At 44.4% G+C, this 14,488-nt stretch overlaps 1 protein-coding gene across 1 annotated transcript; it reads right to left on the bottom strand.

Moving 5' to 3' along the window:
* Nucleotides 298-14,238, bottom strand: TNFAIP6 (TNF alpha induced protein 6). The gene is made up of 6 exons (XM_021398865.1): nucleotides 13,810-14,238; nucleotides 7,331-7,468; nucleotides 5,988-6,149; nucleotides 3,237-3,465; nucleotides 2,145-2,185; nucleotides 298-1,368 (listed from the first exon to the last, which is right to left on the bottom strand). The coding sequence occupies exons 1-6, from the start codon at nucleotides 13,901-13,903 to the stop codon at nucleotides 1,205-1,207; spliced, it is 828 nt and encodes a 275-aa protein (XP_021254540.1). The 5' UTR covers nucleotides 13,904-14,238; the 3' UTR covers nucleotides 298-1,204.

The raw sequence follows: 14,488 nt of genomic DNA, 5'->3' as shown, positions 1-14,488 counted from the left end.
TTTTCAGTTCCACAGAATTCTTCCCGCGTCCGCCCGCAATTCGTTGCGGCTTAAATCCTGGGGGCTGCGCGCTGTCACTTCGTCGCGGTTTCCGCGTTCGTTTCCCTGCTCTGAGCCGCCCGCCCTCTCATTGCCCTGGGCACGCAGGGTTGATCCAGCCCTGTGCTCTTGTTTCAGCTGGAAAGCTGAGATAAACCCCCAAGGTAAAGCGATAAGAGCTCGAAGATGGAGTAAAATTAAAACATCTGAGCTGAGATTCCCCTCAGTAATGAAAATAATCCACTGGAGGCTAAGGGGCAAGGTTAAAACAGAGGTAGCTTTAATGCTGCTTCAGACCGCGGAATTTAGACTGAAGGTGAGAACGTATGTGGAATGGTTTCTGTTTATCGATTCAAAGTAGCACAGTCTTTCTTAAAACCCATGTAAACAACACACAGCATCAGAACAGTGTCTTCCAAGCGGATTTCTTGGTAGCAATTTCTTCTGGCGCTCCATCTCACCAGTTTCTCACCATCACCACGTCTTCCCTTTGGTTTCTTCATCAAGTGCCGTCAGACGAGTGCAAAGACCTGACCATCTCTTCTCCGCATGAGGAGGGCCCGAAGAAATGTGTCGAGTACTTTCTGAGTCATCTCACAAGAAAATGACAATGTTTTTGTGACAGAGCCTGTGCTTTTCGTGCTTCTTTGCAACCTTCAGGCTAATACAGGCTGGCTGCCAGGCCATCCACAGGATGAATTCACGTATCTTTAGAACAAACAGACTCTAAAGGCCTTTTGAATTTGAAGGCCTTTTGAAAGGGAATGAGTTAATTACAATAAAAATAACAGTCTAAAAAATAAATAGGTGAAAACCAAGGAAATAAGGAGTTCAAAAATAATTGAAACACTGGTCGCACAAAAGGTTTGTTCGAATGGTGCAAGAAGTGAGGAAAGGGAACAGTTTGTATACAAAAATAGTTCTACAGCCTTTGGTAACGATGAATTCTTCATTCTTCTTCTTTTTTTTTTTTTACAGGACTTGTAATCTAAAAATAAATTTTATAATTTATTTCCTGGTATACTTTGTTATCAAAACGTATAGAAAATAAAAAGTCAGAAAGATACGAAGAAAATGACCGTATGTCCCTGTCTGATCTGAAGAAACAGGTATCTGAATTGGGTCCTAAAACGTGTTTCCTAGTGAGGGTATCGAGTTATTTTGCTCAGATAATACCAAACTTTCCTGATAAGAAGTTTGTTTTTCCTTGGGAGGTCGTGTTCTTTCCATCACCTGCCTTTGAAGGCACGTCCATCGTAACATACCTAATTTGAAAACCACCAGCGGTCACTGAGGCGTCTGACAGAAACTTCAAGGTCATAACATTGCCTAGGACGAGAAAAGCAAAGGTTACGTTTTGGATGGCGTAAAAATGTGACATTTCAGAGTTATTCTTGCTGCCCTGCTTTCCTGCTGCCCTCAGACACCAGGGTTTGCAGGGAGGGTCCCCATGGTGCAGCGCACTTGGGGCTTCCTGGGGAGCCTGAAACACTGAGGTCTTTCCAGCAAGCTACCTGGCCTGCATGCTTTATAGAGCTGTGGGCCCCAGAGGAGTGTTGTTCCCTCAGCCCCGTGGAAAAGCAGGCAGATTTTCACCAGTTCCCATTGTCAGTAGAGCCCGCAGGCTGGTCAAGCTTTGACAAACGCAGTGCTTTTAGCAAAGCAAAACGGCACACTGAACTTCTCTTTAAACTGACACGTGGGATAATTTCTACAACCAGCTTCGGAACTATTCTCGCAGTCCTTACTCTTCAAATTGGAAAACGTGATGCAAGAAGATTGCACGCACAGCTGGGACTAGGTTACTGATGGCAGATCTGCTTCACGAAGCTGCCTATGTGAAAACTCCTTGGGTGTGCTACCTCTGCGAGGCCAGCAGGCTGCTCCCTGCTCATTCTTCTAACTAGTTTATTTATTTATTTTTAATTTCATTTCATTTAAAATAACTGCGTTGGTGAAAGAGCATGCGGGCACTTTGGAATAGCATCTTGGTCACGAAGCAGAGGTTGTGTCTTTGGACATCCTACCCATTTATAACTAGAAAGTAGGGATAAAAGTTGATTTGGGCTGATTTTCTTTAACCATAAGGAGTATAAATATTTTACCTGTGCTAATGATGTCATCTGGCAACTCATCTCCACAAAACCTGGAACAAAAAGGATAAATAAGGCCGTGACTAAAGGACACAGCAGAAATGCCCTGCCCACTGCTCGGGGATGTCTCCTGATGACAGCGGCTCTCTGCATGTGCCTTCCTTTGGAGCTTGGCTCCCAGGGCAGAGATGGTTGCAGGTGCTCAGTGCACACAGTTCCCTGCTGGATGCCAACACCATGGAATAAAGGCTTTGTTTTTTGGGGAGGGAAAAATGCAGGAAATGTTTTTCAGTATATGAAGGAAGTAAATGATGCAAAACAAGAACAAAAGCCATTTAACAAGGCCTTAAGGAAAAGAAGAAGGCTCAAGGAAGGAAAAAAAACTTTGTCAAGAAAAACATCTAAAATGATCTCTAAAGGAGAATCAAATGGGCTGTATCCTTGCTTTGCTACACATGATTTGTAGAGAGGCTGCGAAAAGTGGCAGGAATTGGGAAGTATTTTTATCACTTTTTTCTACTTTTTCTCCTGGAAAAAAAAATGAGGAACTTTATACTAAAAATATCACTGCTAAAGAACAAGAAAAAAGATGACAAGAAGGGAAGGAGAGAATGAAACAAAGAGACAAACTAAATTTTATGAGAAAGATGACATGTAACACCTGTTCTTCCTTTGTTACAAAATATTTGACTTCTGAAGCAAACAGAAACCTAGATGTATTTTTAGTATCACTTCAACACATCTCCTCCTGGCTTTCAATTAAAGAAAATACAAAATGCTCTTTAAGAGTGCTCGGTCTTCCTGCAAAATGGTAGAGCATCACCATAAGCAGCTGGCTGCACAGTCTCACAGCTGTCTTTCATGTAGTTTTTCAAGCAGAAAAGGGCAAAGCACAATTTTCTGAGGCTCTTCTGTTAATAAAAAGGATGTAAGTTGCCAGGAAAGACAAGTCAGGTGCTATTGCAAGTGATACTAGCATGACAAAAGTGCTAATTGGACGAGCTATTATGGTGCTTTTCTGAAGTAACATTCTGGATGGGAAAAAAAAAAAAAAAGAAAACAGATTAAATCGTTTGATTATTTGTGTATTAAAGCTGGAATTACCTGCCCACAAAACCGCTGATGTCATCATAGCTGTCATAGATTTCCAAGTAATCAGCCATACAGGCAGTGTCATCTTCAACATCAAACTCCAGAAACTGTAGGTGAATCCGCTGTCCATACTTTACTCTGATATGCCAGTAGCAAATTTGGTCATTTTCATACTCGTTTGGGTAGCCTGGTGACTTAAAAACATGTTTTGAATCCGTGAAGACTCCACCACATTCTTTTCCTAAGAGAAAAATAAAAACATCAGAGTCCAAGTATTCATTTTGGATACGGCGATGATTTAATGCTTTGAGCTCTTCCATGCAGCAGAACCATAGAAAATCACACAGGGACAGCCAGCGTGGTTGCATGCTCCATATATTTCAGTAGTCAGCATTCCCAAGAAATGTCAGTCATTCCTAGCTTTGGCTTTTCGGAAGTAACAGCCATAATCCCAAACTCACTGAATTCAGAGAAAAGCTTTCATTGTCTTTTGTGAACTTTGGGCCAGAGTTCAGTGCTTGATGTAAAAGGCATTTGGGGTTTCAGACTGTGCTGAACTGTAAGCTTTAAGGCTGTACTTGAAAGTCACCCTGGCATCCAGCTTCATCCTTTCCTCTTCATAAACCTCTTTAAAGCATGTCTTGCACCCAAAACCACAAAAGAAAACCAAACCACCCCTCTTGTAAAAGTCAGTGCTGCCATTCATTGCCTTGTATCCCCGCTACAGGATGGAAGATGGAGGTGTGTTGCAGACAGGCAAGCAGTTCTCTCATCTTTAGCACCTCATGGAAGAGCAGAGAATCCTTTCAGTTGGGGTTTTGTCCCCAGGCTGCTTGCCTCCCACCTGCAGCCACACAACTGCCAGTCTGTGCAGCAGCTTGAATGCATTTCCTTCTAATAGGAGAGGCTCAGGCTGTCCTCTGAGTGTTGGCAGCTCTGGTTCCCCTTTGTCCTCTAACCAGACACAGCATTTGGAAAGTAACCACCTCTAGTCCCAGAGGGGAAGGCTGACAGAGGAGGGAGTTGGGCTGACATACGTGCAGTAATAATGAACGCAGTAGTCTAACAGTTTTCTCAGTGTGCTGAACATCTGTGAGTGTCCCCCACCCCACAGAGCTATGTGGTTAACAACTGCCCTGCTCACATAAACAAGCTCAAACCCCACAAGCACAAACACAACGTGCACAGCTGTACAGACGTCACTGACAACTCCAGTTCCAGCTCTGCCAGCCAGGGTAGAATGCACAGAGCAGGGAAGCCAAGCACAGCATAAAGTGAATTTTCCTTTTCTTATTGCTGCCAGCTTGTCCTATCTTCCCAGCTACATGAAGTGACATCAAGATCAACTGGCACAGTGGCCGTGTCGATACTTCAGTCATTGGAGCAGCGAATGGAGGTGAATGTAGACATGTCCCACATTGGTGAAGACCTCTCACTCATGTTGGAGCCATTTCTCCAGACCTGCTCCGGAGACCCACGTTGCTCACCTCATTACACACATACACACACACACTGCCAGCAGCCAGGTCCTCAGGTGGCTCAGAGCCAGGCATGGCATTCGTTTTCAAGAGCTGTTCCATCTCATTCACGAGAAAGAAGGAACAAGTGTTAACCTTATGTTTTGCCTGTTTACAGGCAAAATATCTATAAAATGGTTCCCATGTCATTTTTTTCTGTACGTATGGCTATAAATGCATGGGAACGCTGGTAAACAGGAACAAAAGGGTTGTGTGCACACTCCTATTTCCCTCCAGAAGTGTGCTTACAATAAAAAAAAATAAAATAACTGGAGAATGCAACTTTCCAGTCTACTTTAGGTACGGATTCCCACTTGTCATCTGGACAGCCACATCCAGCCCTTGAGGTTGCATTGTTACTGCATTGTGCCACAACACTGCCGAGAAGCCTGACGACTCTTTAGGCTCTTTGATGTAGATAAAAACACACATCCCTACCTTTGCAGTGTTCAATTATAGCTCAACTTCGTGCCCCAGTGTGTGGCTAATAAAAAGAACTCAGCAACTATTGTAAGTCAGATTTTTGCGGATTGTAATTTTTTTTTTGGAATAAAAGCTTTAACAAACCCAAGATAACTGGAAGGATTTCTTTAGATTTTATTTTCTGTATGCTCATGTCTGCTTCCAAATTTTTAGCAGCAGTGCTTGCAGCAGGAAGACTGAGAACTTTGAAAGCAATAATGATTCTTTATGCCCAATGTAGGAATAATGTAAAAGGCAAGTAAAGGGCAATAATCGTGAGGGCTGATTTTAGTTTTCAAAGCTACCATCTTGCTGCAGAGGTAAGAAAATGTGCTTACTGTATAGGAGATATATTTTTTGCTTAATGCATATTATGACCAATAGCTTAGCTCAACAGCTAAGCACCTGAGATTAGGTATTTATATGCAATTGTAGAGTAAACGTAAATGCCCTTATGCAAAAGAAGATCACATTAGGAATATTACTTACCTTGTTAATTAACAAGAATGTATCATTACACTTAGTTTCTGGGGGGGGGCTTTGGCTAGGCCCAGTTGCCCACGGCACAGAGTAGTGCAGAGTTACTGTGCTCTGAGCGAGCCACGTCAGCTGCTGGGGACAGCAGAGGGGCTTGGTGCCAGGTTCCAAATGAACCCGGATCAGTGTGTCCCCTTTGAGGACAGCAGATTATTGGTAAGGAAGCTAACTCATTCAGAGCCTTTGCACTGCCCCATAGCACTCACAGTCTTAGACCCAGGGAGCAAGGAGCTGTTTCTAAACACACCGTTCGGGTTGTAGCAGTAGGCATCCCATCTCTCGCTTCTGTTGAGGCGAATCCCATAGTCCACAATCCCGGTTCTTCCAAAACCACAGTTGGCTCCAGCTTTTACTATGGGGTAACCAACTCTGCCCTTTGCCATCCAGCCAGCGGCACACACGTGGAAACCTGCATCGGGGAGGAAAAGTGGCATCAGTGGGATAAACCAATCCTAGGCAAGAAACTGCTTTTTATTCAAGTCTTACTCGAGGCAATCGATGGCTTAGATGTAATTGGCCTAATATAAGTTGAACTACAGGAAGAACAGTATTTTGAGTTGATAATTTTAAACATAGAATGTGAAATTGCTTCGTGTTCTCCACAGTATGATCATTGGTTCTTCATTTGAAAAGCAAAATCAAACGCAGATGGCCGATGCAGTCTCCGGGGTAGCGTGATTTAAGTGCTGTACCAGCATTTGTAATCAAATTACACGCAGGATGAGTTATGTAAGTGAATAAACTGTGTTCTTTGTTTCCCTTTTGAAGTCATGCAAATTTACTAAATCATATCTCAAGAAACAATTTGCAATGTTAAGATCTGAGAGTGAATGAAATACTAGACATGGAAGATAGCTAAGGAAACAAAGTATGTACTTCAAATACTTTTAATTTAAATTTAAATACCTACAATGCCTCAAGTATTTATTGCCAAACAACTAGATCCTGTTAATGCACTTTGTGGCTGAGAACTTAAATACAATAGCCAAAGATTGCAATGTTATTCACTGTCTGGTAGAGACCAATTCCGTGTTTTCACTGAGACAAACTGGAACATATTTGTGGTGTCCTCAGACTCTGAGCTGCTCAGAAGAGACAAAAGTACCCTTTCTCCATGTGTGCTGGTGCTGAGAGCCAGCTTCTGACTCAGCGGCGTAGCCTGCACGTTTCTAGAGCAGAGGATATTTTCCATTGTTTTCCTAATTCTCTGAATGAATAATCCTTCCTCATCAAGAATCAAAGAGAAATGCAGTTCACCCTGAGCACACCAGTGATTCCTTCTCAGAGCTGAGACATGCATCTCAGCTGCTGGTTGGGAAATGGCACGCCTCGTCCCCTGCAGCCCCACGGCACTTGGGGCTGTACTGCACCCCGAGCTCAGGGGTGTGCAGCACTGTGTGCAGGTGCTTCCCAGCAGCTCTGTAGGTGGCACGCTCATGCTCTGTTACAGAGGGGGGAAATTGCGTGCAACTCAGACAAATACCCAGGGAGTTTACTCTTGGTCCCAGAGTTCATAACATTCATGGAAAGCAAAGACATTAGGAACAAGTGAAAAAGTGAAAAGCAAGCAGCTGTGATTTTTTTTCCAACCTATTTTTCTCGCTGCCTCCAGCTGCTGGTAGGTGGCCAGGTGTCCTCCCTCGTATTCACAGACGGCTTTTGCTTCTGCATAGGTGAGCCGGTACTTCCCCAAGCGTGACTCCCGGTGGTACACCCCAGCTGCTCGTTCTGTGGGACCAACAACAAAGGGTTTCAGCACCATGTCCCAGCTGCCCACGCTGCGGGATGCTCTCCCATCACCCACAGGCTCCCCAGGACGTGCACATCTGGATGGTGGCCAGGGGAGAAGAGAAAGATGTTGAGCTAGTAGCTGCAGTGTTTGCAAAGTGAAGGGGAAGCGCACCTCTCCTGACCCAAAGGTTTCATGGAATCTCAGAATCACCGCATGGCTTGGGTTGGAAGGGCCCTTAAAGATCAGAGAACCCTAGAGTGGTTGGGTTGGAAGGGTCCTTAAAGATCATAGAACCCTAGAGAGGTTGGGTTGGAAGGGTCCTTAAAGATCATAGAACCCTAGAGTGGTTGGGTTGGAAGGGTCCTTAAAGATCAGAGAACCCTAGAAAGGTTGGGTTGGAAGGGTCCTTAAAGATCATAGAACCCTAGAAAGGTTGGGTTGGAAGGGTCCTTAAAGATCAGAGAACCCTAGAATGGTTGGGTTGGAAGGGTCCTTAAAGATCATAGAACCCTAGAGTGGCTGGGTTGGAAGGGACACCCCTGCTGTGGGCAGTGCCAGGGCCTCACTGCCTCTAGGTGAAGGATTTCCCCTAACATCCAACCTAAACCTCTCCTCTTTTAGCTTAAAATCATTCCCCCTTGTCCTACCACTATCTGACCGTGTACAAAGTCACTCTCCCTCCTGCTCCTAAGCTCCCCTCAAGTGCTGGTGAGGTCTCCCCAGGGCCATCCCTTCTCCAGGCTGAACCAGCCCAGCTCCTTCAGCCTATCTTCATACGAGTTTGGTTTTGTTCAGAAGTCTTGAACAATAGAGCTAGTCAGAGCCTGGCAAGGTTCTGAAGAAGGGAAAGTCAGCAAATGCAGGGAAGGAGTCCCACGGGACGGCTCAGCCAGCAGTAGCTATGGGAACGCTCGGCCGGTGTCGGCATCGCCGCTCCCCGCGTCCTATCGTTCTGGGCTGCTCTCACACTTTTGGATATAACTTTGGTGCTTTTCTAAGATGAATCACAGCTTTGTTTTCAGTCTCCAGAGAAGTGAAATCAGAGCTACTTGGATCGAAGAGAGGCAGAAATTAAAGGGAATGAAAACGGGAAATAAAAATATCTGAGCTTGTGTCACAAAGGGCAGAACCAGAACAATTGCTGGCTGACATTTCTGCCGCACAGAAAATTAATACACTTTCTTCATCATTTTTTTTTTCTTTGGAGGTTCAACATAACAGGAGGGGGATCGATTGTTTGTGAGGGTGGATAGCGATAGGACAAGGGGGAATGGTTTTAAGCTGAGACAGGGGAGACGTAGGTTAGATATTAGGAGGAAGTTTTTCACACAGAGGGTGGTGACGCACTGGAACAGGTTGCCCAGGGAGGTTGTGGATGCCCCGTCCCTGGAAGCATTCAAGGCCAGGCTGGACGTGGCTCTGGGCAGCCTGGTCTAGTGGTTGGCGACCCTGCACTCGGCAGGGGGGTTGAGACTCGATGATCTTTGAGGTCCTTTTCAACCCAAGCCATTCTATGATTCTATGATAAAGCAGCTTTCCAGGGAAGCTTAGAACTTGTCAGGGCTGCGACAGGTTTTGCAGTCGTTTCTTGTTTCGCTTGCCTGATGCCATATGTATAGAAATCTGTCTCAGAACATACACGCATATTTAATCTGAACAGTTTAGGTTTTTTTTTATATTTAGCCTAATGTGAGAAAAATGGCTGTCTGTAGCTGTCGCTACTCAACGCGAATGAAAAAAGAAGCAAAACAAGAAGCGTTTTTACAGTAGTTACTGGTGCCATGGGAAAAAAAGAATGTCTCTACTAGTGACATGCTGCAGTTTTGGCTAGGTTCGGGTATTTTTAAAAAAGAACACGGTCACCACTGAATTGTGGTTAGCAATGGTGAGATCCCCTTCGTAGAGACAGAGTGATGTCTGGCAGTGCAGCAGTCCCTGGCCTGGTGCCTGGGGAAGTCAGTTGTTGCTGACAGGAGGCTCGGCAGGCTGAGCTGCTTCCTGCAGCATCGCGGGGAGCGTCGCTGGCATGGGCACGGGATGACATTGCTGGGGAGAAACCTTCCCAAGAAGCCAGTCCCAGTGCAAAGAGGAGTCAAAATACCTAACAGCTGGGGAATAATAGTAAGCTATACGTATATTTTAAATCTTATTTAAATTAAAAAATGATGCGTAGGAGGTTTCATTATTCATTCACTAATAGGCTATCGCATCCAACCTGACAAGCCCAGGCACTCCTGCATTATATCATGATTGTGTTGAATTCAGCACATAAGAACTGGAAGTTTGAGCACTGCAGAAAACAGCGCAGCACTCAGCCCTGCTGCACTCTCCAGGGACAACCTGGAGATTATTGATCGCTGCAGCTCGTAGCTGAGTGAACTGAAAGGTGAATTGAAGAGCACTGACAGTGAGTTGAAACCCACGGGCTTTGACCCTTGGGTTAGCTGAGCTGCACCATCTGCACGAGTCAAGGAGCAAGGGGCAGCCCAATCCTAAGGCTTGTTGCCTCTGCACGAGGTACAGCAAGAGCAGTCTGAAAGCTTTGGGCAGCATGGGTGCTGGCAAAAGTGCTCATGGAGCCACCTGGGCACTCTGCTCCTCTCTGCTGGGTGTGACACCAGGGACCCACCACGGTCACACTGCTCTTGGAGCTGACGGTAAAACCTTTGCACTGGGAGTTCTTCTCCTGACCGTTCCTCCTGGCAACAGTGTTTGCAATGCTAATCCTTCAAAAGGCATCCATCTACCTCTATTTACTGCTGCTAAAACACTGGTATGGACAGGCATCCTGTTTTTCAGAACACTGCTGGAAAGATCTGCTCTTCAGTGTTTCTGCAAGTGCTGCTCTCTTGACAGCAGCACCCACAGTGCCTGGGTGGGTGGTGGGATCCTGCTGGGAACAATCACCCATCTCTTTGCTACTCCTTTGGAACAAGATAATAGTAGCCTTTGGAAAGATGGACCACACACAGATACTCCACCAAGCCTTGAGAGCTGCTGCTGGCTCAGTGTGTCACCGTTTAATCTGAGAGCATTAACTAATAGTATATCCTAATTAACTGATCAGATCTCTCAGGCATTTTTTCCTCTCTCTGCTAATTCTATTAGGGAATATGCAGAAAGATAAGCTACATCAGCAAAACCACACCTAGGTCAAAGCACTGTACTTATCAACACTTTTAAAACACTCATTAAATATACGTACATTATACATTATATGCATATGCATAACCACGCAAAGGCAGATCTGAATACACACATGGGGGCAATCTCATGGTTGTGCAGGTAAAGACACAAGCATGAGCCTACCCTAAATGCACACTGCTCCTATACTGGTGTGCCTTGGCCTGAGCTGGGCATCTCCCCAGTAGATGGGGATTCTGTTGGATATTAGGAAACGTTTCTTCTCTGCAGAGCAGTCAGGCACTGGCACAGGCTGTGCAAGGAGTGGGGGGTCACCATCCCTGGGAGTGTCCCAGAGCCGTGGGGATGTGGCACTGAGGGACGTGGGCAGTGGGCATGGTGGGTTTGGGGCTGGGGATCCCAGAGGGCTTTTCCAACCTTAATGATTCTCTGATTCTGGCTGAAGACTGCTCTCCTTATGTGACCTGTCTGAAATCTCTTCCTGCACAACACAGAATTTCCAGCTAATCCTGCTCTTTATTTGCCTGAAAACCTGTTTATTGGGAGCGTTCTATCCACTCATTTTTCTTCTTTGCTTCTAACACAAAAGATCACAGGTCGCACTGCTGATGGGACATGTTTCTTCTGACTCACATTTCTTAGAGGCTCTCCTTGAGGTCCAGAAGCAGCGGGATTTGGCAAGGACACTGACCCTCCGCTCACCCACAGCGGTTGGTAAGAATAAACCACAGCCAACCTCTTCTGCACAAACACAGCAAGTATAGGACTTGGCCTAATAAAGTGCCCTCAATACGCATGAGACTGCTACGTATCAAAGATGAAAACAAAATACTGAACTTTAAGCGGAGGACGGCCATGTAGTCTTATGGCACAAAGTCACACTCAGAGCGCTCCAGAGAATGGGGCAGGTACAGCCCCTGAATGTCCCCAACACACTCTGTGAGTGGGGTGAAATTGTGAATACTTGAAGAGGAGGAGCTGCCCTTGCAAACCTGCTTGCTGGCACTTGAATGAGCGTATGAGCATATCTGAACAAGACTGCTCCAATCCTCTCATCAGTTTACAATAAGTTTTGGCTATAACGTACTTGTTTCAAAAAGGAGCAACAATAACATTCCATGCACACAAGAAAGACATTAGCAGGATGGCAATGCAATCAGCTCCAGAAGGACTCTGTGTTTACTGAGAAAACAAAAGATCTTTTGTAACATGCAGAAAAAAAAAAGGTACAACACGTGAGCATTTCTAGACTAACCTTTGCAGAAGATTTGACATTTGTATTACCGGTTTGTTGAAGAAAGGTGAAATGGAAAACCCCCTCATTTTCACTCTGGTCTCAATCGTGCTTTATCAGAAAAGGAGATAAGCAAGGCTCAGATGCCACTGCACATTCCTAAGTTTAATTTAACAGGGGGGTCTTGCTGTAATGGTCGTCTGTAGTTAGTATGAGATTGAGGTTACTCATCTTGTTCAAATTACTTCTTTTTTTAAAGAAAAGATGCATTAATTGGATGGCTGTGAATTTGCCCAATTTTTCTTCACTTGTATGCAATTTTGCTGAATTCCATTGGTAATTTTTTTAACTGCATTTTGGGTTTTATCGGAGTATTTTTATTACAGTAATTAGAATAGATAGTGCGTTTTTAAAGGAGATTCAGTGGAAAACAGAATGGAAAGCAAAGTGGTTATTTCAAAGGGCACACTGTGCTTCCAGACTTAGTGTCTGTTTTGTTAGAGCAACTCATCAGTTTTAACTCTTACCCTTTATTTTTATTTACTCTCGCTGAAAATGCTAGAGTGTAGCAAAACAACGTCTTAGTATTCATTCCTGTTAACTCTCTGTTCCTTCATTTTAAAGATTTAGAACGCGTTTCTTCCAATTGACTTCAATTCCTGCCAAGTAAAACTACTTAGCTGACGGCTGTTATCACCAGTTTATGTTGCAGAAGCCCCTTCCACCCACACCCAGGGGGCACTGGTTGCAGCAGTCACACAGATACGCCAATATTTGCATACAAAACACCCAGGACCCACTCTCTGGCCATGACTGCAAGGGGCACGGTGCATGCTGAACTCTTCCCTGTGTCTAGCCTAGGATGCAAGCTTTGCTTCTCCCACAAAGCTCTCCTCTGCCAGAGTTTATTGGAAGAGCATCTCCTCTGAAAGGTGCTGAGCTGTCTTCACTCACCTGAGCACCTTCAGCAGCTATGGGACACACTGGGCATGTTTCAAGTTCAGAAGTCATTAAAAGAAAGTTCAGAGTCATTAAAAATGTGCAGCCATATGGAAAACAGCATAGATGGCTTCTCCTTCGTGTTCCCTTTAGTTTACATGGTCCTCTGAGAAGAGACTGGAGCCACGTGGTTCTGCACCAGCTATGAATGCAGCTCAGTCCCACATGAAACATCTGAGCGCACAGAAACAAGGACTGCCTGCAGGAATTCCTTAAATCCTTAAAGAAATATGCAGCATCCTAGACAGGATGAAAGAGTTTGTAGATATTTGTCTATCAGGCAGAGCACTCAGTGCATATATTTGTTTTGGCACGTTTTATGGGACTGTATTTTGAATATGTTTTTCTATTGTACTGGGTAATTATGAAGCCTATATAAAAACTCTGAGAGCCATTTAAACTCACTTGAGATATAAGAAACTATTCCCATGGCATTTTCTATAGTCCTTTTGGAATCTCCTCTCCACTGTTTAATGATGTGAACAGACCAACGGCCAAAACATATACATTTCCCCACTTCCCTAGAAACCTAGGAAATATATTGATATTACTTCCAGACCATTTAGTTTCATATGGAGAACCCCAGGCATGTGAAAAATGTTCATGCAGAAAATAATTCATTCCTTTGGCATAAGTTTCTTTTCATCCACATTTTCCTTCATTAGAAGCAACTACTATTTAACACTTTTTTCGCTTCGCCTCATGCTCTAGGAAAACACATTCAGACGAAGTATTCCATAACTATTTTTTCCTGCATTTCGGAGCAACAATAAAACCAGCAAGCTCCTAAGTACAAAACTTACAGTCGTTACTCATTTAACATGATGGCCGGTTTCAGTGCAGGATTTTGCTCACATGAATGCCTGGCTCACTTTTGTACGGCTAAGTGTTTATTTTTATACCGTTCCACAAATGCAGGCACTCTGGCAGTAAAACATTCGTGATTAAATTATTTCTTACCTAGCCAAATAGAGTTATGCAGCACTCCATCCTTGAATCCCCATGCTTGAGCCTTGTCCCACAGCAGGGCAGAAAAGAAAATTAGCGCAATCATCTCTTCCGAACTGTTAGGCTGTAAATACTCCCTGTTAAAACACTCGGGGTAACCTCCGCTAGCAGCTGGCTAGATCCTATTGGAACATCTGGTAGCCAGATCTTAAATAGTGCTTTCAGCTGTGAGGTCAGCAAGCCTGCTCCAATTGTGCTTGCTGTAGTATTATTGCACAATTAAATGTGATGTCTGCAGTCATCCATGTGACTCATTTTTGGCTCTCCTCATTCCCAGTGTGTCCAAGAAACCGTTCTACCCCTAACTACTGCAGCACACACGGACGCTTTTCAAGCCAAAGTCTGTTCATTCTTCAGCACTCAGTCTCCAAATTCCACAAAACAATAAAACTAATAACTATTCTATCTGCTCCCAGTGTTTCCAGTCACACCATTTATAGGACCAAAGAGAACCACACATATCGATCCTCATTTAAATTTTTTTTGTGCGTGTATATAACATGGATTTAATTTCACAGCGCCCCGATCGATTAAAAAATGTCAGGAGAATATTTTTTTATTGGATATTTGAATTCAGTTCCCCCCACGTGGAATCTGTAATCGCAAGTTAAACTCCCAGATCAGCATAAAA

The sequence above is a fragment of the Numida meleagris genome, chromosome 5, assembly GCF_002078875.1.
Source record: "Numida meleagris isolate 19003 breed g44 Domestic line chromosome 5, NumMel1.0, whole genome shotgun sequence".
Lineage (NCBI taxonomy): Eukaryota > Metazoa > Chordata > Aves > Galliformes > Numididae > Numida > Numida meleagris.
Note: the sequence above shows the minus strand (reverse complement) of the source record. Positions and strands in the feature narration are given on the sequence as shown.